This window comes from Falco biarmicus, chromosome 7 (assembly GCF_023638135.1).
Source record: "Falco biarmicus isolate bFalBia1 chromosome 7, bFalBia1.pri, whole genome shotgun sequence".
Lineage (NCBI taxonomy): Eukaryota > Metazoa > Chordata > Aves > Falconiformes > Falconidae > Falco > Falco biarmicus.
This window is the reverse complement of record NC_079294.1, coordinates 56,004,315-56,028,153: the sequence shown is the minus strand read 5'-3', so window position 1 is coordinate 56,028,153 and position 23,839 is coordinate 56,004,315. Positions and strand designations below refer to the sequence as shown.

Here is a 23,839-nt window from a genome sequence, read left to right as displayed (position 1 = left end):
CACACAGAGCAAATTTTAACCCTTCATATATCCTGTATCTAAACAAACTTCTTATGCTGCCAAAGAATTTTTAGCTGGTTTAGAAACTGAAATGGCCATTTTAAGAGCTGCTACTTTGTTGGATTTTTCTGAGCTATTTGTCTTGGTTTTATTCTGCGGCTATGAGACAGAAAGGTGAATGATATGCTGTACAAAAAAAATACTTTCATATTTTTAAAATGCATTGACTACATTTCTATGGAGTACAAACTTTTGTTTTATGGTATAGAAGCTTCCAGATGACTCATGAAATCTTTTCTCACTCTTCTGTATTTTAGATCAAATTGCTTTCCCATTGTAATGGCACCGGTTTTTGTCCTGAGACTTGTAAATCATATTTGTTTCTCCCTCTTTCTCTCATTTTGTGTAGAGTGTTTTTTCTGTGACCAGAATGATGTAAAATTTTGTAACCTGGATGAGAATGTTCCATCAATTGTCATTATGATTTTCTGGGTTGGTTTGGGTTTTTTTTTTTCCTTCTTTTTAAAGAAGAGAAACCAAGAAGGTACGCCCACTTCAAGTCCTGGCTTACCATAACACGTGTTAAAGTCTACTATATAATGAAAGCATCTATTTCTCAAATCATAGTCATATGTATAATTCAGTCTCAATATAGAACAGTACTTCGTGAATGCAGTACTTATTTGTTGCACAGAATCCTGCCTTGCTCCAAAAGTTGAACCAAGAGAGACCTTTCTACTTCTATTTTACTAGCTAGTAACACCTTGTTCCCCTGGGTTTTTTTTACCACTGCTGTATATTATATGGATCTACATTGAAATGTTGTTACTCCGAAAGAAAGCAGACAGCATTAATACCAAATATCTCAATTAAAGTCAGACAATTAAACCGGACAAAGAAGCCTGTAAATAAGTATAGCTTATTCATTTATGTTGAAAATATTTGCCTATAACAGCTTTTAGCTTTAATTGTTAATTGAAAATTCTGTTCAGACAATTTATGGGGAAAGTATAAATAAATACTTAACTCCTCTGTGATTCCATTGTAACCCAGTTAAAACAAAATGAGTATTATTGAATGATAAGTTTGTTTGGCAGCCATTGTAATGTCATTCCCTCCTTTTTAGACACTTCAAGAAACCATGTGCAGCAGAGTGAGATTTTTCAAGACATACAAAACACCCTCAGGATTTGGTTTCGGACAAGCAGATGTGTGATTTATTTTTTTTATTTTTTTTTTATTTTTTTCTGTCAAATGCTACCAGTAGCTTATATGTCTACAGTATCTGTTGACGAGATATTTACTGATGACCCTTTTGGAGATACAAATACTTGTTTGGATCAAAGATTGCGTTTTATGGAAACGGCTTAATATAAACTACAACCCATGGTTTCTGCCTTCTTAAAGAGCCTGACCTCATCTTACATATATAAGATTTGCAAAGGAATGTTCACAAAGAAATCGGGAAATAGTACAAAGAGGAAAGAGAGTTGTCAGAGCAAAAAGGAACAAGACTTAACTCAGATTGGACAAACAAAGAATCCAAAATTTTCAAATACTTTAAAAAGCACTGTTAAAAAAATTGCCAAGTGTCCCTCTGCTCGCAACTTATCAACTGAAGAAGAGGAAAGTAATAGAGAATTTTCACTTTCTCCAACTTTCAGTTACAGAGTTGCCATAGCCAATGGACTGCAAAAGCATATTTTGGTAACAAACAGTAATAATGAAGATATAGTTCCAGATCTGTCTTCTAATGATAGTTCATATTCTGAGTCATTAAGCGAGGTAAAAAGTAATAGCAAGAAAAACGAATACTTATCACACACGATGCCTGTGAGACGCAACAGAAAAAGCTTAAGCAGCCTTGCACCATCTGATGGAAGCTCAGATGGAGAACGCACTTTACACACCCTGAAGCTGGGAGCTTTAAGAAAACTAAGGAAATGGAAGAAGAGCCAAGAATGTGTCTCATCAGACTCAGAACTAAGTACATGGAAGAAAACATGGGGCTTAAGAAGTAAATCTCTAGACAGAACTGGCCGTCACCAGAAATCAAATACTCTTGAACCTGGTTTTAGTTCGACAGGTTGTATTAGTCAAACCCATGATGTTATGGAAATGATCTTTAAAGAGCTTCAGGGTATAAGTCAGATTGAAACAGAACTCTCTGAATTAAGAGGGCATGTTAATGCTCTGAAACAATCAATTGATGAAATTTCTAGTAGTGTAGAAGTTGTACAAAATGAAATTGAACAATTGCGAACTGGATTTGTACAGTCCCGAAGAGAAACTCGGGACATACATGACTACATTAAGCAGATAGGCCACCCAGGAAACAAAGCAAGTCTTAGGTTTCTAAATGTGCCGGAAGAGAGGCTTGAAAGAACTGAAAGCATAGTTTACAAAATATTGATAGATAAAATGGGGTTCTCAGAGGCAGAAAGCACTATTAAAATTGAGTTTGCCCAAAGACTGGGGCAACAAAGAGACTGTCCAAATGCAAAGCCACGACCTATTCTTGTTTACTTTGAGTCATCACAACAGAGAGACTTACTTTTAAAAAAGTCATATAAACTTAAGGGAACTGGCATTGGAATTTCTACAGATATATTTTCCCATGAAATGAAAGAAAAAAAAGAAAGAGGACTACCTTCCTCTCAGACATACGAGAGTATGGATATGAAGCTTTTAACTGTGGAGACAAAAACTAAAATGCACGACTGGGAGTCACCTGACAGTGATAAAGACTTGGAATCGGACATAAATAAGAACAGTTATGCAAAGATATCTAAATCAGCACTTCAAATAAAAACAAGCACTACAAAGGGGAGTATTGAGTCCCCAGATACTAAAGACCTTAATAAAACTGCTGACAATAGCACCTGTTCAAACATTAGAAATTACGGGAATCAGTCACCGGAATTTGACAACATGGAAAAGCAATCAAAGACCTATTATTCAGACATGACTCCTCTATGGCATTTACAGAATGATTTTGCAACACCAAAACTTAGCCGTTCCGAGTCAGATTTCTCAAAATTGTGTCAGTCTTACTCTGAGGATTTTTCAGAAAACCAGTATTTTAGCAGAACAAATGGCAGTTCACTCTTGTCTTCCTCTGATCGAGAACTTTGGCAGCGAAGGCAAGATGATTCTACAAACTGGTATGGCAGTTCCCAGGAACAGACTTTTGTCCAAGATATGCAACAGTATCCACAGCAAAATAAAGTGGAGAACATAGAAACTGTTGATAGTGGAGTAAGCAATGGAATAATATGTGCATCTGGAGACAGAAGCCACTATGGTGATTCTCAGCTTTCTTTACATGATCTTTCTTCCTGGAAAGACTGGAATCGGTTGCAACAAGGGGCAGATCTGGGCCTGGACTCATCGACACAGGAAGTTTTTGTGTATGATATGAGCAGCCCTTCAGATCAACAGACATCAGATTTTGGAAAGTGCCAGAGTTCTGACCTCCAGTACGATACTGAAAGCTATGATTTTACCCTTGACGGTACTTCTCCATCATGTCCAGGCCTTGATAGCGAATCACAAAGTCAGTGGACTGGTCAATATGATGATTATCAGGAAACAAATTCTATTTCCCCTTATCAGAATCAAAACCGATTGCCTATGATGTACCGAAGTCAGAGTGAACTACCGAGTGATGACTCAGAAGAAACAGCCCCTAAGTCATGGCATAGCCGATTAAGCATAGATCTTTCTGATAAGACTTTCAGCTTTCCTAAATTTGGATCTACACTTCAGCGTGCTAAGTCAGCTTTAGAAGTGGTCTGGAATAAAAGTACCCAAAGTTTAAGTGGGTATGAAGACAGTGGATCATCTTTCATGGGAAGGTTTAGAACTTTATCTCAGTCTACTGCAAATGAATCCAGTACAACACTTGATTCTGATGTTTACGCCGAGCCTTATTGCTACAAAGTGGACTATGAGGAAGACTTAATTGAACCACCTGGTGAGAATGAAACAGACTATGTAGAAGTAATGGAACAAGTACTTGCTAAACTAGAAAACAGAACTAATAGTAGTGAAACTAGTGAGCAGGTCCAAGAATACGAACTGGGGCAGCCTTCGTATGAAACTCCGTATGCAATACTACCAGAGGAGCAATATGACGCACAGTTTGATGGTGTGGTCAGTGAAGCGATATTGGAGGTTGAAAGTGACATAGCTGCTGACATAGAAGTAAGGGAAGATGAAAATCAGAATGTCCCAGAGATGCTTGCTGAAATGCCAAAGAAAAAAAGAATACGACCTTCATTTAAGGAAGCTGCTTTAAAAGCATACAGGAAACAAATGAGTGATCTGGAAGAGAAAATCCTTGCTGGAGGTAATAGTATCTTAATGTCATCTTTTAAGTAAAACATTATTCTTACTCTACTTAGATGTTAATTTCTGTGTGGTACTTGATCTGCTTCCATTCAATTTGGTGACAAAAAAATCTGCTTTTGTCTGGTTTTGTTTATAGGGTGAAATAATTCCGTGGAAGCCAAAAGGTTAACATTTCACAAGTTTGTTTTGAGGGAATTTCTTAATATGTTTAATCAAACGTGTTTTTTAAGCACTTGTATTGCTTTGAGTTTCAGTAATTTGAAAATTAAATTTCACAAGTTTTAAATCTTATAACAAGAACTACTGTACTGTACAAATACAGTACACTGTAATTGATTTTCTTATAGCTTTGTAAATGTACTTTACAAGAGTAATCTGGAGTGTTCAGGTATTACAGTGCATTAACAGTTTTCAAGGTATGGTTTGTTCTGTATTCATACTGATGAGCAGCATTCTGCATCCTGTGTGCAACCTGTAACTTGTGAGAGTGCAAGTCTGAATTGACTTGAATTCTGTCCTTAGTCATACTCCCAGTAAGCCCTCAAACAAGTAGTCAGTCCCCCAAAAAAGGGAAGAGAAGGGTGTGGAGGAAAGAAAAAGAAGATGTTAATAGTAGCATACGTGTATGAAGAGGTGGTAGAAAGGAACTTAAACCATAGAAGGTGCTGACACAGATTTATTCATGATCTTTATCTTCCATGTTAACAGACTTTAAAGCAGATAGTCATATACATAACTTTAATACCTCTAGTAATTAATGGAGATTTTCAATATTAACATACATTGTAATGCTAATGTTAAAATATTGCATGTGCTGCATTTAATTGGGAGCACCTAATTACCATTGTCACCTTGACTGAATCTTTGCTTTCTTTATCTACCTTGAAAAAATTATAATCTGATACATTAATTTTAAAAATGAAGAATTGTGCCTTTAGCCAGTGTCTTTAGTAATAATAAGCATCCAAAGCTTGAGCTACTATAAAGTTTCTTTTGTACACAACTACTTTTACATTAAACGTATAGTCAAGTTGAAAGTATGTTACATAGCAATTGAATATTGCTGACATGAAAGTTTATTTTTAAAGTCTATTTTTACATTTCAAACAATGATATTAGATTATAGATTTGCATTTTGCAGATATTTTTCTGAAGTACTGTATTAGACACTAGATGGTGTATGTGTGAAGAAACAGGTAGCAATAGCTAGTATTTTCATGCCTTTTCCCATGTCTTTGTGAGGCATGGGAGAGGGGCACCACAGTCATTTGACATAGTCATCATTGTACAAATAGGAATATAAAGGTCTGAGAACCTATTAAATAGAGCACACAGGGAAGACCCAAAATAGTGAAACTTAAATTGGTTCCACTATTTAAAGTCTGTGCATTTGTGTATATTACTAGATAACATAGCCCGTTGTAACATCAAAGTTAGTTCTCATTTTCTATCTCATGTGATCAGTTCTATCAATTAAATGTATTTGTTCTTTTTTAAACCCAGCAGGTTAAAGACCTCTTTCAGTCTCTTGGTTTTTTTCTTCTGAATTACTGAAGCATTTCTAGTACTATATTTACAGAGAAGCCAACTGACACCAAGGCCAGTTTATGGAAGTGTGTTATTGTGTGTGGTCTATGGGACATAAAGCGTTTGCATGGTTATAAGACATCATACTAGGACTTCAGTTTTTGTTTCTACTGAAATAAAGGTGAAGGGAATACAGCAAGAGGTTAAAGGGAATTTACAGATGTACTGCTATGACAACACTACTTCTCAGATTATTCTGAAAACAGTGTGCATTGCCTCTTGAGTAGCAGTTGTGTTTTCTCTTTGTACTTAGTTTTCCACACCAAAAGAGAGGACATGTTTCAATCAGGGATTCTGACTCAGCAGTCACAAACTGGTTTGTTGCAAATGTATCTTCAAGTCCTGTAGCATACCTGGCAATACTTATTAACAGAACAGTGTTTCATTTTTTGTATCTAATGGATTAATATGATATTTTACCTTTTAATGTCTGCAGAACTTGCAAGATCTGATTCTTAGCTGAGTTAGTCTACTCAAAGAATGTGTTAGCTGAAAAACTGCTGCAGACTGACATGCAGTATTACTGTAGCCAAATCTTTCTTGATTTTACTTTCAGTGAGCTAGAAGACTGATACTATAGAAAGTATATTTACAAATAATGGAGTCCATAGATGAAATCTTAGTTCTTGCAGATATTTGGACATGGTCCCAATTAATCTGCTGTAGGTGACCCTGCCTGAACAGGGTTGTTAGATAAGATGGCCTCCAGAGGTCCCTTCCAGCCACAAGTGTTCTGTGATAAGGAAATACATTCTTTTAATACTTTGTATGCAGTCTTTGAAGAATGAAGTTGTCTTAATGTCAGTTTGTCCTCTAAGACAAAACATGCTTAACTTCTATTTATTACTTGAATTGCACGTCAATTTTGATTTAGTATAGGAAAAAACATTTTGTAAATCAGTTCTTAAAGGAGTTCTATAAAACACAAAAAATGTACAGTTTGTAGCCTCTCAGTTTTCACAGCCTGCCCCCTCTTCTTTACCTGCGGATTCATGAATGTCCAATTTATTACTTAAGCAAATAGTAGTATGGAGTATTATACCTTCCTTTTAATATTTACACAGGCAGTAATAACTTTAAAGCAGAGTGACTAATAGCTGATCTAGGGTTTAAATTACTTTTATGGTTTTGTTTGATTTTTTAACTCTCTTACACCTTTAACTCATTCACAGTCAACTTCTGATTTCTTATTTGGGGATGGAAAAATACTAGTTGCAGATCAGGTTTGTTGAATTGATCGTTACATAACCAAAATATAACCTGTTGTTTAATGAGTTGTTTCATCTCTCCATGTAGGCAGGAGCAGGTAGATAGCAATCTGGCCAGCCAGAGATATAGCTTGATAATACGCTAGTGTTATTTCTCCAGTTTATTACAAATGAAAAGTTTAGAGTCCTATTATTTTCATTCTGGTAACATTTGAGGTAAGGTCATTGAAACTTTGGTACATAAATAATTTATTAGTGTACAAGAGCCCTGTTGAATAGTCCTATTCTTTGGCCCTACCTGGAGAGAAAAAATACACTATGAGCTGATTGCTTATGTATTATTTATTACAGTGTGTTTTTGGAGATATACTGGAGTGAAAGTAATAAGGTATATGGATGAGAGGAGGCATTAGTGGTACATAAGTAATTCTCGGATTTGAAGTTCCATAAGAACGTAGAGGAATTGTGATGATGCATGTATATTAATGGAAGGATTGATGGCTCTTTAGAAAAATATCAAATAAATGCTAGCAAGTGGTTTTTTTCTTTGCACACTAATCTAGAACAACTCTTACCCTTTTGTTTATTGTTCCAGTCCTCACTTGTTATTTTTAGCTTCCTTTTTCTCTAGTGGCTTCTTTCATTCCATGCCTATCTTGTTGTCTTTGACTTAGAATAAGCATCATTCTCTCTCCTGATGAAACTCGCTCTGGATAAACTTCCAGAGTTTCATGCAGTATTCTGAATTGCTTTTCATAATAATATAGTCTTATTGTATGAATGGTAGTTTACAAGCAATAGCTTCTTGAGCTAGTTGATGAAGATCTTACTGATCATTTGGTGATTGGTCAGATTTTAAAAAGCCTTTGGTCTGAAATTTCTGCCACAGAGTAACCTGTAGATTGTTTATGGTGTCAGGATGGGTGAACTTATCATACTGTATACATACATACAGGTACAAAAGAAATTCTTTACTGTGGGGGTGGTGAGATGCTGGAACAGGTTGCCCAGAGCAGCTGTGGATGCCCCATCCCTGGATGTGTTCAAGGCCAGGCTGGATGGGGCTGTGAGCAGCCTGGTCTAGTGGAAAATGTCCTTGCCTGTGGCAGGGGGGTGGAACTAAGAAGATCTTTGAGGTCCTTTCCAACCCAAACCATTCTGTGATTTTTATGAAGTCAGATTACAGGGGCCAGAGATGGGGGTTGCCTCTTTAACAGTCGATAAAAGCGTGTTTTCTATTGTTTGACAGGAAGGACTTGCATTACATCTAGTAGTGTGTGACTGAAGAACAGAACTTAAAGTATCAGTATAGTACAGCCTTATTTTGTGCGTGCCTGAAGGAGGAAGTGTGATGCTAACATTCGAAACCAAAAGAATCAGTAATGTATTACCGCACTCCCCTTGCAGTGTGGTCATTTGCTTCCACATTAAGCAAAGCTGTCAGCAAAATAAGTATATTACTAATGCATATTTCAAACTCTGTCTATTCCAACTTACCTCTTTTGAAACAAGTATATATTTTCTTATTTTGACAGCTTTTCTAGCCTTTTTGTAATAACTGTTTGCTGGAACTGCCTGAGTCAGCTGCATTTTCCCAAAGGATATAGGCTTTAGAAGTTAATCTAACCCTGTCTTGTGGTACTCGGACTTTTGTTTCCTTTATGTCTTACCTCCACCATGTTTCTTTTTAATGCACCTGTGTAGGTGCACAGTTACTAGTAACTAATAGTTATAGCTAGTAGCATTGTACCAGTTTTGTTGTGGGAATATAATTTTTTGTAGTTGGACTTGATATGATAGGTGCTGTGGCCCAGATGAAAATCAAGTGCTCTGGTATTATTTAATAAATAATTCGGTCATTTTATAGCCATTCAGGTGGAAACAGGATAAATAAAAACATTACCTTGGTCACAGCAATTGCCTGCTTGGTGGTGGTGAGACTGATGGGGAAATAAGAAACCTGTTAGAAAGATAAATTGCTTTTAAATATTGAAGAGTTCTCCTACATCTGATTTACATTGGTTGTGTTAGGAAGTGGACTTTCAGGGAGAACCATTGTTTGTAGAAAGAGAAATGAAAAGTAGACATATATCCCATCTTATTTCTTAATTGCTTGAGGTAAGTATGTTGGCTGATTAAAATATAGTGAATTGGTTTTGGGTTTGCAGGTGTTTTTCCTTAAAAGTAAAGTTCCTTCTCAGGCTGCTGGTGCAGTTTGGGTGAGGGAAGGATGTCTAGTCAGATGGCAGAATTCTAGTTTAGTGTATAAAATACTACAGCAATTATTAAAAATAGAACATGTATATTAGCAGGTCAGCCTGGCATAATACATGCAAATTCCTTCATTGGCAGTAGTAACAGCTAATGCCAGTCAGTCTTGTTCATACCATAGTATAAAAGAGGTTGTTGGTGACAGTCATCTTTTTCCCCTTTTTTATCAATCTGCTGTTGTCATAACAAAAGTATGTTTGTCTTGTGGGGAATTCTTTGAAATCTGTAAGACCTCCACTGTTACCATTACCACTTTATTTCTTCAAGTATTTTGTTGTTAAAAAATTCTAAATACAAACTTCAGTTTATACTTATCCTTTGGTGAAAAATGGTTTTGGGGCACTATTGAAAGCTTAGACATAGATATTGAAAGCTGTCTTGAACTAATGCAGCTTTAAGTTGATATCATTTTTACCTGCGTTATATGGCTTTAGGTGTACTGCACTGTAAACACTCATCAGAACCCCCCACTGGAAGGCTTAAAGCGAAGTTGTGGGTACACTGTGTTTCCTTTCAGTTTAGCATCACTTTGTACAAAATAATGAAACTTTTTTTTTTTTAAATATTATCCCTTTCAGATGCTAACCTGCGCTAAATGGCATTTCCCATCTTTCTAATCTCAGGTATAATCTAATGGGAAAAAGTTAATGGATGAGTATACAGCAATTAGTCTTTGCGTAACTGTGAAAGAATAGCCCAGAAAGGAACACTTCTAGTTAATAGAAGTTACCAGTAATACCAAGCTCCAAAATTTTCTTCTCTGCTTCTAAGTATAGAAACCACAGTATTTAATATAGAAGGTGTTTGTACTCTACCATATCCCTAAAAGTTTGTTACTGTTTTTTTCTAACGTGGAGTGACAGAAGACTGCATTAATATAAGAGCTGATTGTGTGTTTTGTGTGGCTGATATAGTTGATCTGCAATGTTTAAAAAAAAAAATATATTCATCTAATGTATGAGGTACTGAGAGCTGGATTTGAGGACATAATACTTTTCATATTTGAATCATCTATTGCTCTTTTCTTCATATGTAAATATTGTAAACAGATAGATTATAGAGACTTTTCATCAGTGTAAATTCTATTCCATATTCACATCAGAAGACGGTGCCAATGGAACAGACATGTTGTATAAACAAGCTGGGGAAAAAGTGGATACCCTTACTATACACTTGAATATGTATGTGGTACTGAGGAAACAAGATTTATTGCAAGATAAGGCATCTGTTTTGGTGCTGCATTGGGCATGACAATGAACTCAATGAACTACAGAATGTAATAATCCAGTTTTTCCAACTGTCTGTTGTGTTGGGTTTTTTTTTGGTGGGGGTGGGGGCAGGTAAGAAGCTGAAGTGGCAGGAAACTAATGATGTGGGTAGGAATTGATAAATACAATATATTCCTGCACTCAACTATCTTAGCTAAAATTCTAGAAAATCCTTTTTCTTTTATATATATTGTGAGTGTGTGCGCACTCTGGAAATCTTCCAGTAATATTACAGGAAATAAAAGTGTCCTAAATAGTTATTAACTGCTCCATCAGTTCAGTCAAGATATGCTGCAGGTGAACTAAATATAATGATTTGACAGAGTCCTTGCCTCGTGTACTTCTTTCATGCACGCAAGAGTATATGCGGGTTTTTTTCTTGCCACTGGTTTCATTCTGGAGTCAGGCCTAAGTCTTTATACTCTTCTGTTCCCACTTCTTTTCTATCCTTTGATGGGGAAAATGGATATCAGAGATTTTAAGACAGTAAATGGCAGTCTGTTCAGCTCAAGATTAGTAGAAGTATAGAAAGGTTGCCTTAGAAAAATTATGCAAAGAAATCTAATCAGTCAGTGATAAAGGTGATACATCCATCTTTTGTCTGTGGAAGTGAGTAGTTATATTCACCATCTACTCTAAAGTTAGGACATCATAAAAGGATGAATTTGCTGCTACTACATGTTCAGTCCATCAAAAGAGGGATTACAGTAAGGAAGATTATATTGAGAGTAATGATCATAATCTTAGAGACTAACCATCCAAATAAAACCAAACCCTTATTAACAAGAAGTTACAGATTTTTTCCCAAGGTCTGTTAAAAAAATAATCCATGTTTTAGAAACCGTAAGTGAAAGAATTCTTTAAAAAATGGTTTAGTATGGCTTTCAGAAAACATAATAGTGTTCTTATAGTTGTTTGTGTTTTAATTCTGTAGTTACAGGCTTCTGTTTATCAGAAAATCTTAGGTTGTAATACTGCGTCTCTGAAAAAAGGATCGTAACAAAATAAATTGAAGATCAACAGTTTAATTTAGCATAGTAACTCCTACTGAATCAGTGTGCATTACATCAGGAAAATGTGTGTCACGTATACACTTGCATAACCATCTGGGAATAAAAAAAAATCAACTATTGTTATCAGATGCCCTTTTGCTGGAATACCTATACCTATTCTTTGACCATAAAAACCTTCAAAACCCCACCCCCTACCTTCTTAATCAGTAAGGTTTAGCAGAAGTCATCCATATTTTGGCTGTTTATTAAAAACAAACAAACAAAACCCCAAAACAAACCACCCCAAACCACTTCTGTTTAGAAAATTACTTCCTTTTTTAAGAAAAGTAATTAATTACAACTGCTAGTTTTCTTTATAAAAAGTACTAGTCTACTCCTTACAAGAACAGGAGACTATTCAACACTATTTTCACTGAGTTTAGAATTAATGTAGATTGATTAATACTCATGCAGTTTGCCTGCCATTTTTGTGCTTAAACAGATGTAAAATAAATTTGCTAGTTCTGAGAGAAACCAGAGCGGGAATGTTAGTTCCAAGGACTGACTTACACTGGTTCTGCTGTGGAAATGAACACAAACCGGTATTTTATCACCAAGATTAAGAAATATTTTCTATTTTCATTTGTAAAACATTTAAGCTTTTCCTTTATATCATTGCATTTTAGAAGCAGAAATAACTCTGCATCATTTTGTAATGCAGCTTCAGGATAAAAGGAAACTTGTTAAAGCAGCTGGCTGAAAAAATACCTAGATACGCATTTAAAAAATGTAGTAACAAAGAAAACATGAGTTCATAAATATGTTCAAATCTTCCTCTGATCTATTAGGGAAGTAGAATATGACAGTGAAGTGTAAAACTAAAGAGATTCCCTCTTTTGCTGCTAAAGCAAGCTTCTGACTGCTTTCATGGGACTAGTGCCAGACTTTCTCTTCATGCACATTTTTCAGGTGATCAGTGGAGCACCTACACAGGTGTCTCCCTGGGACTTTAAATGGGAGAAAATATCTGAAATCTCTCCAGTTCCTGCTGATGCAAAATTATTGTTTACAGTGATGAAACTTTGTCAACCGTGAGATTTGCCTCCTTGATCAGTAGAGAGTATTCTTAAGACAGCTTGCATGATCAGATGTTTTGGTAAACCTGAAAAGAAAGGCAGGATTGATTGATACATAAATTCTAGCAAAACACAGATGCATACGTACAGATGCCCACACTCTTACATTGTTTAATACATACCATTTTTGTAAGACAGTTTTCTTCTGCACTTGTCTGATGTAAAGCTTACTCCACTGAAAATTTAGTAATTTTCAGTTAAAACCTATGTAAAGAGCGGGTTTTCCAGATAGCCCATGCCTTCTAATTGTGCTGCTGATAGAGCTGTTTAACAACATCCTTGATGCTATGATAAAGAATATGGTGTTATAAAAAGATACAGGTTGACTCGAAAAAAAAAAGAAAACACTGCTGAACACAGAAAAGCCTGTAATGTGTTGTCACTAAACAAGTAGTGGTAAAGAGCAAGCTGCTGACTGATATGCTGGTAGTTTCTCTGGAGCTGGCTACTGAAACTAGTTGGGCTTGTTTATGTTACATTAGAGTCTGAGAGATGTGATGTGGCAAAACATCTTTTTGACTCTGATTTTTCTCCTTGAGAAATTGAGTTTCTTGATCAGAGGCGAAACAGCAGCGGGTAATTTGTCACTGCCAGCACAGATACACAAACTATGTGTAGGTGTAGGTATCATCAGGGTAATTGCAGCCTCACCAAAGGAATTCCTGTCCATCAGCTACATATATACCAAGATGGAAAAAGGAGAGACATGATGAACTTACCGAGTGTAAAATAAACCAGAAGAGAAGAATATGTATAAAATGAATGACTAAGAACTTAAGCAGTTTTTAATCTTAACCTGTAGGTCTTCCTGTTCCATTTATCATGAACAGACTAGAGCTAATGCTTCTCTGCCTCCATGAGGCAGGGAAAATACTGCAAACAAAGTAGTGAAATTTTGTTTGGGAACTTTAAAAGCCATGTTTGTTGAAATTTTCTTTTATAAAAAAATCAAAGCAGAGGACAAAGAGACATACCTTTTCCCATTAACTATAAAAAGAGATTGTGGAATCAAAAGGATTTATGCATACCCATGAGGCAGAAAAATCCAATAGAACCCAAACTTGTGCTTTGAATTCCAGTGTACCAGTCTGTAGCTCTTAACATCTGTGAGTCTCATTGGTTTATGCCTAATTATTCCAACATTACTTTCAAGCAGAGCTGAAACAGTGTGTAATTTGATGTTGTTTCTACCTGCAGCATAAAAGCTAACAGTGGGAAAAATAAATGCTTTTTAAATGTTTTGTTAAGGTCAGTCTCCTTTTTGAGAATTATCTTAAGACTTTTTTTAGGTGCTTCAGTTAAAAGGTGATTAATTACAGAACACAGTGTGCTGAGCTTTACAGTATTCATGACATGAATGCTACCTGTATATTTTGTAATTGTGACTAAGCATATGTTCTTGCCCGGTTTTTTGTTTTTGATTTTTGACATCTAATATGTAACCAACATCATTAGCCATGGAGAAAAGGAAAGCATTACTCTGTTCTACTCTAATGCATTTGAATCACTGTCACCACCTTCCTCCTCAGTTTAGTCTCTCAATAAGACAAAAAAACCCTAATCCTTTCAGTCTGTCCTCACAAATTGTTTTGTGAACCTCTGCTTACTCTGGCTTTTATCATCCTCTTGCTATTCAATTTGTTTACTTTTAGTGTGATTCCAAAAACTGGAAAAACAACTTCAGCTGAAGTTAACAGGTGCTTATAGAGCTGACTGTCTCACATGACACATACTAATACTTTCCAGAATGACAGTAGCCTTTTTGGCACTAATATTACATCAACCATCAACAATTATTTCAATTTCAAATATGCTATATGCCTTGTACTGCTGTCTAATCACTTTTTTGCCTTTTTCCTTTTCTGTTCCAAACATAGAAACAGTTTTTACAGTAATGCTGAGGCAGGAAAGTGAGTTCAATAATATGTGAAGAACATTCTGAAATCTAACTCCATCCTTTCAAGTGTTGCCAATCCATTCCAGATTTGTGTCTTCTGCAGACTCTATGAAATTCTCTACATCTAGCTTGGTGAGAACATTGGCTAAAATAGACCTGTACGATATTGGTTGACACCCAACACGATACTTCCATCAAAAGAATTACTCCCAAATACTGCAATACAACTGTACAGTATTTTCTACCAATTTCACCTCTACTATATTTAACTTGCTTACATAGGGTATGTCAGGAAAAACAAATTTCAAAAATCATATTAGTGTTGTGGTATTTAATGTCTTTTTCTTCTCTCGTATCAGTTAAGCTGCTTTGCTTATTGATAGAAGAAAATCTGATTTCTTTGTCTTATCTCAGTAAACAACATTGGCTGATGTCATCTTATTATTCTGTATGTGATTATACATTGACTCATTTTTTCTTTCACTACTGTAAGTCTTGAAATTAGTCTGGCTTATCTCAATTTTTTAGTCTCCTAGTTTGAATTTTTTGAAGATAGTTTTTAAATTGTTTGAGACTATTTTAGATAGTTCCTTAAATACTGGCTAGGAAGTGGATGCAACTCCACAGGAGAAGAAACAACTTCATAATAACAGCAGCTATAAATGTCATAGCCTGTGACATATGTGACTGTTCCCCAGATGTTATGTTCTGCTCCTTTGTTCTTGATCTTAGGTGTATATATTGTCTTGGTCTTTAACAGTAGGATGTTTATATAATTTATAGGGTTGCCGCCATTAGCATTTTATTTTACAGCAGGGATACTCTTTTGAAGCAGATCTCTCAGTCTTCCGAATTCACCACATTTACTTTGACCACTGGAATGCCTGAGTGTGATCTAGGTATTTTACTGATGCAGACTAGCCAGATGTTGCTCTCCACAATCACCCCTGACATGCTCAGCAACTAATGGGCTTTCAGTACACAGGACATGAAGTAAATACCCCCAAAACCTTTGTGGTGTGGACACTTGTGTCTTTGGCACCAACTGTTTTGGCCTTCTGCTCTGCTCTTATGACACTAAATTATTTGCTGTTGCACATATATTGTTTGTTGGCCAAGGTGGCCATCAGCTTGCTGCTGTGTCCCAGGCAGGCATTTAACATTCCTGTCCTACTGTCACTTCCGTCTATGCTGTTACCACAAACCAACTTGTATGTCTCGGTGAAATCCTCCTATTTGGTGTGAGTGCCAAGGAACATGCTTTTGCTTGTTAGGCCTGAGGGACTACTCTCACAGCTGGTGTCAAACCAAGTGGTTGTTTGTTTGGATTTTTTTTTTGGAAGAAGCGCAGTGGGACTTCAGCTGGCAAGTAAGACCATGATATAATGGTCCAAGTCAAATATTTTGTGGCGATGTTGGCTGTGTGGAATGGAAAGGCTTGCCATAATCAAATATCTGTTTGCTTTCATAGGCTATAATTAATTACTTGGTTGTATTTACAGTCATAATTTGTATCAAAAGAGATAAAAATATGTCCCTTTATGGATAATGTATGCTTTAGCATTCTGATGTGTTCTGGGGTCGGAATAAAGTGCTTAAAATGCATTCTGCGTTTTATTCCCTACCATCACTCTGGTAAGCCAGATGCTGTCAAGAAGGCCTGGTCTTCAAGAGGACTGTAGTTTTATGAGGCCACCAAAAATAAAGAAGCATTGGTATCATACCACAGTTCATAACCACTTGGGTTTTTTGATAGCCAATTTATGCTTTCAGAGGTAAATTTCAGAAGTTAATAGAAGTATCTAGTAACTGTTGAAAGACAATAGAAAACAAGAGCCATTAGAAGTCTAATGGGACTCAATTTCTAAATACCAGAGATGTTCTTAAGACACGTCCCCTTGTTTCAGTGTTGCAGACCAGTTTATTAATAAAGACACAAATGCAGTTTTTTATCTTCACCAAGATAACCTCCTGTTTTGGCTCTCAACGGTATCCGCTAGCAATTTTTCTACATCACTGCTAGTAAAGTGCTGGCAGCAATTCTTCTATTTCTCCTGTCAACCAAGCTTTATTCAAGTTTGACCTTCTCTTTGTCAGACAAGCATCACTCATCTCTTATGATGTGCTAGCTTTAATATTATCTTTCAAGCGTTATGCAGTGTATCTTCCTAGAATATGCTTCAGCAACACAACTTCCTCTAGGCTTACATACTGTAATATTCTGTTCTGTAGTGATAATATTAGCTTCTGGGTACAACATTTATTATCTTAGCATGGCTTAATTTGTGTTATTGTTTTGGACAGACAATCTACTTCTTTAATGTGCTGCTTTTATTTTATGCTGTTTGTCATCCTTTATTTTCTTTCTTAGCAACACATACCTAATAAGAACTGTCCGGCTCAGACTACAAAATACTTCTGACTGGGTACTTTACACATGTTATTTCTTTGGAACAGCTGTATTATTACCTAATCCAGCACATACTACGTTTAAAGGGTTTGCTTCCAGGAATGACGTAATCATCAGTCAGTTTGACATTCTTGTAACTGTTTTGCAGAATTACAGATTAAAATGGTACTTTCAGAAAACAATGAACTTTAAATCTTTTTCCAATTTGGTGTTGTACACTGGTGCACACTTGCAAGAGGGGGAAAACAAGGTAGCACACATAATATTATTTTAATTATAGGGTTTCCTAAGAGTTCAGAATTTTACAACTTTATTGCAGTTCTTGTGCTATGGTGGCACAGTTGGTGAACTAAGGTTTTGCAATCATTAAAGAAAGAGAAGTGTATTAGGATGATGCTCTGCTGCTCAGAAAAATGCAAGAGAGAAGTAGGACACAAGGCTTGAAGGAGGCTTTTGATTGTGGGCGATAGGGGGAAATAATCTTCTGAACTTCTTTGGTATAAAAACCTCTGCTGAATGATGAGACCGTTGTCCAGTTGTATTTGTGATGGTATTGTAAGTTACAAAAGCAAAGTTTTGTCTTCACTTCGGTATCTCCCTTGCTAATTTATCTTTCATGCTAGAAGAATCTGTGTTTTCAACATCCTTCAGAGATTTTTTTTTTTTTTCTAGGAAGTTTGGGTATAGAAACTAGTTATCTTGTATGATGAATTCCTATATTGTGTGGTAAGTTACAGGTGGCAACATTGCTATTAAAAATGGGTAAATCACACCATGTGTTGATTTGAAAACAGTTGAAAACAGTGTAAAGTTCAACTTTTATACAGTCATTTTCCAGACTGAGTTTGAATAGTAATTATGTACCATTAATAAACACTTGCTGGAAATTTTATTTAGCCTTCTTAAAGCCTTTAAACTGATATGTGGACAGAAAATAACTTGGGGTTTATTTGAGGAAGCTGAAAGAATGCCAAATAATCCTCCCTCATTGCACGCACACTCCCCACTCCTCTCCCCATCTGGGGACTAACTTACCTCAGTGAGTACTTGTGAACCGTTTTCAGCAGAAGCCAGGGCTTAATGGCCATGTTGAGTGTTATACAGCCTTTAAATATCTGGAACTTTTTATTATTAATGGAACCTTAAAGACTAATTTTAACTAGTGAATACTTTTAATTCTATCTTTACCTCAAAGTCTATGTCCCCTTATGGGAGGCTTAGGGAGTCGTAGTAAAGAAGGAGTAGAGATAAGTGCTAAAGAATGGTATGGAGCTGGAGAGAACTTTCTAGCTAAGAATGGGCACTTTAAAATATGGTTTGCCAAATATTCCTTAAGGTTGTCCTCTCCTTCCTAAAGTTTTTGTGTTCTATTGTTGACTTCTATAAATTTTGCATAGGAAATGAGCTTATTTGGAGAAATGTGGTATGAGAGCTGATCATCATGCTTTCTTTCCTGTAGTTAATGATATGCTACCTTTTCTTTTTGTATTAATTTTTATAATTCTATAAACTTAAATGAACCACAGAAACCTTGTACCACTAAAATATCTTTAACTAAGAGCATTTTCCCCCCTGTTTTTTACCAGTTACCTGGTTGAATATAATGGAGCCTGCAATTATAAGAGTGCCTAAAAAAAAAGCGGGAGGGTACTGGGGGTGTTTCCTTTTGCCTTCAATATTTGACATTTGTAAATATAATTTTCAGTAGTAAATAGCTGGATGATCATCCTACTCTTCATCATTCCACTGTTCATAGGGAGTGCGCTGAGCTGAAATAGCAACAATTATGGAGCAATATGATTCCATGGATTTTTGCTATAATCCTAGCAAAACACCCTCTGGTTATCTAAAATGACATATGGTATAGAGGCATAATATGAAGGCTATACTGGTATTTCAGGATGTAGTGAATTTTAAACACCTAAGGAGAACCAAACTAATATAAGTAAATTAAGAAGTGTCCCATAGGGTTAACTAAATGAGCCAGTGATTACACTGTTCTTAGTATGTTCATAATTTTTTTTCGGTTAGTTGTTTGCCATAGAATGTGTGGATGACAGAAGTGAGTTCTATGAAGATAAGCTCTTTTAAGTAAATCATTGTCATTCAACAGTATAATAGATGTCTAGCGTTGTATCCTTGATTTGAAAATACATTCAGTGGTCTCTTACATAATCACAATGAATTTCTTATCTACATCAAGGAATGTTGCTGTCTATTCTGGTAGCCTAATGACTACTGAAGTGAATTGCTTGGTGACTGCACTTCCTGATTTGGTGCTCTCATACACACAGAGAACACTTCCTTCATTCAGATAATTTCACTCATGGCAAGTTCAGAAGAAGCAGTAAAAAATGAAGTTTTTGTCTCTGAAGATGCAGTCGTTTTTTTACAAAGAAGAGATGCTCTCAAAATCTCATTTTGGGAAATTTACATCAGTTGTCTGCTTTATGCAACTTCTATTGAGAAAAGAGGCCATTAGACTGGTGCATTTTTTAATTTTTTTTTTTAGGTAGCAACTGCAAAGAAAACAAGTTAAACCAAAAATGTAATACCATTTTTGCCTTCCTAATTTTTGATTGTTGCTCTCCTTCTTAAATTTAGCCAAAATATGGTTCAGTAAAGGAAGTGTAGTGAAATTAGATGAAGCTGGCTGAAACCCCAGAGAGGTAAAGAAAATTTCATATGTCCATCTCTCATGCTCTGAAATACAAAATTCCATTTAACGTGGAAGACAAGTCTCAACGATTTGGTATTTTCTAATATAACTTTCTAAGCAAGTGAATTAAACATATAATTCATGTGAATCTTTAGGCAGCCGGTAGCAAAGTACTTGCAGACTTTAAACGTTGAATTGCTCATAAATAATACTAAGATTTATGATACATCTTTAAATGTCAGTATTACAAATATTATTATGATTCGATATTCTAGAAAGAAGGTGGCATGAACAGATTATGGTGAGGCTTCTTACTTTACAAGTCATCTCATGCTTAAAACTTCCTTTAGTCCCCAAATTTCTCTTCACTTTTTGGGCTCGTCTTTTTTACAAGTTTGAGAATTAATTCAGTCTCTCCTGCCTAGAGTCCTTGGTATATCCTCTCTCTTGATCTCTTCCCTGCATTCACCTGTCCAAATGCTGCTCCAGCACTTTGGTTTTAACTACTCCTCTTATTTCTTTTAGCCCTCATAAAAGCATATCCCATTTTGTTTCCACAGCCAGCCCAGCCTACAGTCATCTAGTTACTCCTGGCTCTGCTCTTACCCTGCTTGTGAAAATGTTATAATGTTATACTGGGAAAGTAAGATCATATGGTGGTCCAGATCTTCTTTATATGCTCGTGGAGGAGCCAATCATATCTGATGTTGTCAGACAAATACATTCATAAATAGGAAAGAAAGAAATGTAAAAACTTTAATAAATCTTGAATAAATCTACTCAGTCAAATGATGGTAATTTGACAACTAAAATGCTATAGCTGGTTTTAGTCAAGAATTCATTTCTAAGGCGAAATAAAAATTCTATTATTTCTGAAGGGGTGGGGTGGGGGGATGTTTTGAAGTGAGAAAACATCAGAACAGGTCATGTCCCAGCAGAAACAAAATAGTAATGGATTCTTTTAAAATATGACATTAAAAATTGATACCATGCTGATTTCTATTCAGAAGAACTGTGAAAAGTATCAGTTAATGGCAAGCAGATATTCTTGATGCACAGAAATGTGGTCACTCTATTTTTACTAAAGCGTGGCATCTACTATTAGTAACAGCCTTAATTTAATATTCTGTGTAACTCAAAACATAAGTTTTCCTTGGAGCAATAAACTATAGTTCATTTTTTTAGGCATACTCTTTCTAAAAGGATTGTTCACAATAGCTGTGAAAGAGAAGCTAAGATCTGTGGTCAAACATAAGAAACTGGCAAGTTTTGTGGTCTCACAAAGGTGAAGAGACCGTAGCACAGTTACATTTTCTGTGGACTCAAATTCGGTGTTGTGATAACTAGTAGCTCAGTCTTCTTTAACGCTTTTAAATAATACAGAAGCAGATATAATCTGACTGGTAAAACTTGTTTTGACTCCAGTTTTTATTCTGCATGTTCTTGTGCATGTGCTTTGTTTTGATCACAGAAGTGGCCTCTAAAATTAGTGGAACAATAGAGCCTTTTAGTTCCCTGGATCGTCACTACTGTACTGTATGCACCTTTACACTTGTCAATATATTTTTCATGTGTGTGTTTGAATGTGATATTTTCTTGTAGATAAACTGGTTTAAAACTGAAACGTGGTGTGTGTTTAAGCTGTAAATGATTATATTGTACTGTATGTAATGTGAGTTATCTTCAAATATCTTAAAAATACGTGAACTATTTAAAGGGGCTGTAGAATGTGTACTCCATTTGGGGAGTAAAAATGGACACATCAGTAAAGTGACAATTAAAACAATGCTGTTTCATATATGCACTGTACTATAAAGTGTCAAAAAGAAAAAAAAAAGACACTTTTGGTGAAATACTATATGAAAATCATTTAAAATGTGCTTGTATTTTTCAGTTGACAAGACAATAATATACGGGTAGCTTTTCATTGTCAGCAAATATTTCCTGTCTGATAGTAAATGTGAATACATAACATTTTTGCATTAAGCAATTTCTAATGACATATAGATGTATATATCATATCTTGTACTTTGACAATTTTAGTTCTATTGGCATTTGGGGATAATTTCTGTAGGATAGAATAGTTACAGTTCAGAAGTTTTGTTTGGCTTTTTTTCTTTAATACCCTAAGTAGAAACATTTGCTTTTTCCTTTAAAATAGAATGCTATTTTTTTGAATACTGCAACTGTATTAAATATATATTCATTAATATTAAATATACTTTTAAAAATCCTAAAATATATGTTGAGGTGGGATACAATATATAAATTGTATGGTATCTACACAGTCCTGCATAAGCGGCAGGGCTTCTTATCTATTAAAAACATCTTGTTGCTTGTTTAAAATGTAGTGACAGTGGTCTCGCTGCAATAATAAAGCTAAGCACAGGTGTTACTTGGATTCTGCTCTGCACAGACAGTTTTTTATAGTATAAGATATTTTCTCAGAGACTGTTCTGTCTAACCTATATTCCCCTTCTTCCCAATTCTCTTTCAGATAGCGGTTCTGTGGATGAAAAGGTTTAAAATCATGTATTTACTATAGGGATCATGTATTTTGTTGATGTTCGTTTGTGAATTATTTGACCTGTTTGGTTCCTTCATTTTAGTTGTGAAATCTGCATGTTTTTCCCAGCTTTCCACTTTTTCATTCTCCTTTAAGTGTATTGCGAGTCTGTTGCATTTATAAACAGGATAACCCTCACTGTTGTGCTTATCATAATTGCCAGCACAGGGGTCTGCTACTGTCAAACATGATATCTGGGGTTTTTGACTCTAATTATCATCTACACTGCATACACTATAGGACTTAAAGGACAACAATATTTGGGAAGCAATATCTTATCTTCCCATGGGTTCTTCCAGTGTGTTTCACTAAATGCTGAACACTACAAAAATGTATTCCAAAGCAATAGTTACTCTAGCTTTGGCCTGGAGCTGACCCTGCTAAGCATTTTCATATTAGGTGTTATATGTTTGATGCAGTTAAATTGTGCCCAAGACTTACTAAGAGCAACTGAGTAACTGTACTTTTTTTGGTCTTTATTAAAGGCTCGGATAATAAGTGGAAGTTCCTTGGATACTTCCAAGCTTTATGCAGTCCAGGCATTTAGTGGGTAAGTACCAATATGACTGTGAATTTTGTTATGCATATCTGCAAATTAGCCTCATAGCGTTATGGTATTTTTTCTAAGCTTTGTTCTTCGAAGAAACTGAATTATTTTAAAAGGAAGATAGTCAGTTTTATTGTCTATGTCGTCTTTTAATTTTTAAGTCTTCAATTTTTAAGAAAGTAATAAAATTCAGTTTGCACAGGTCAATGGGATGGCAAGATTTTTTACCTCTTTTTATGAAAATTAAATGCCCTTTGAAGCTGTAATTTAATTTTGTCTTCATTTAGTTAGTGTGTAGGAGTATAATAATATAAGTCTAATATTTGGAATCTAAAAGGTCACGAGAAAAAGATTTTCCAGTTTCTAAGAGTGAATGTGACAGAAACCTATACATTTTGTTTGGTTGTCATCAGACAGAGTTAATTTACATCGAGTTCCAGGGATTCCTTTCTTTAAGGAAAATCCATCTTTCCTATTTTGGATACCTCTTTATTATTCAGTTAGGAGAGAAAAAAACCCAGTAAAAAACATTGGTAAAATCTATCAGTTACATTAGTTAAAATTTAAATGGAATATTATCCTCTTGCTGGTACAGTGTTTGCTATAGTTATGCTTTGTTAGAAAGACAAGGTGATGAGATCAAATCAATTTATCTTCCATCTTCTCATTTGTACCTCTATATAGCAGATGCTAGACACTATCAAGTTTCCCATTTAGATTCCTTTTTTTGGGGGGGCGGGGGAGGGTGTGTGTGTGGATGGTATCTCTAAAAGGTACTAATGGTATTAATTTGTTCTAATATCGCTCACATGCTGCTGTGGAAGGTATAGTTAGAATAACATTTGTACTTACTGCTAAACCTTAAAGAAATTTAAAAACACTCTTCAGCTTTTCAGCAGCTTACATAGTTTCTATGTAGTTTGGCGTACCTTAGCGTTGTATTTC

At 35.5% G+C, this 23,839-nt stretch overlaps 2 protein-coding genes across 3 annotated transcripts in view; both read left to right on the top strand.

Moving 5' to 3' along the window:
* LOC130152876 (protein unc-13 homolog A-like) overlaps positions 1-1,228 on the top strand; it is a 60,376-nt gene extending 59,148 nt beyond the window's left edge. Inside the window, exon 8 of the mRNA XM_056347092.1 lies at positions 1,127-1,228. Coding sequence (XP_056203067.1) covers positions 1,127-1,216 — 90 coding nt within the window. The 3' untranslated portion in view covers positions 1,217-1,228. The remainder of the gene's footprint in view (positions 1-1,126) is intronic.
* A 123-nt stretch (positions 1,229-1,351) lies between these two features.
* The window catches only part of UNC13C (unc-13 homolog C), a 178,726-nt gene continuing 156,238 nt past the window's right edge, over positions 1,352-23,839 (top strand). For both annotated transcript variants that reach the window (XM_056347091.1, XM_056347090.1), the window contains exons 1-3: positions 1,352-4,351; positions 22,279-22,301; positions 22,833-22,897. In XM_056347091.1, the coding sequence (XP_056203066.1) occupies positions 1,387-4,351; positions 22,279-22,301; positions 22,833-22,897 (3,053 nt within the window). In that variant the 5' untranslated portion in view covers positions 1,352-1,386. The remainder of the gene's footprint in view (positions 4,352-22,278; positions 22,302-22,832; positions 22,898-23,839) is intronic.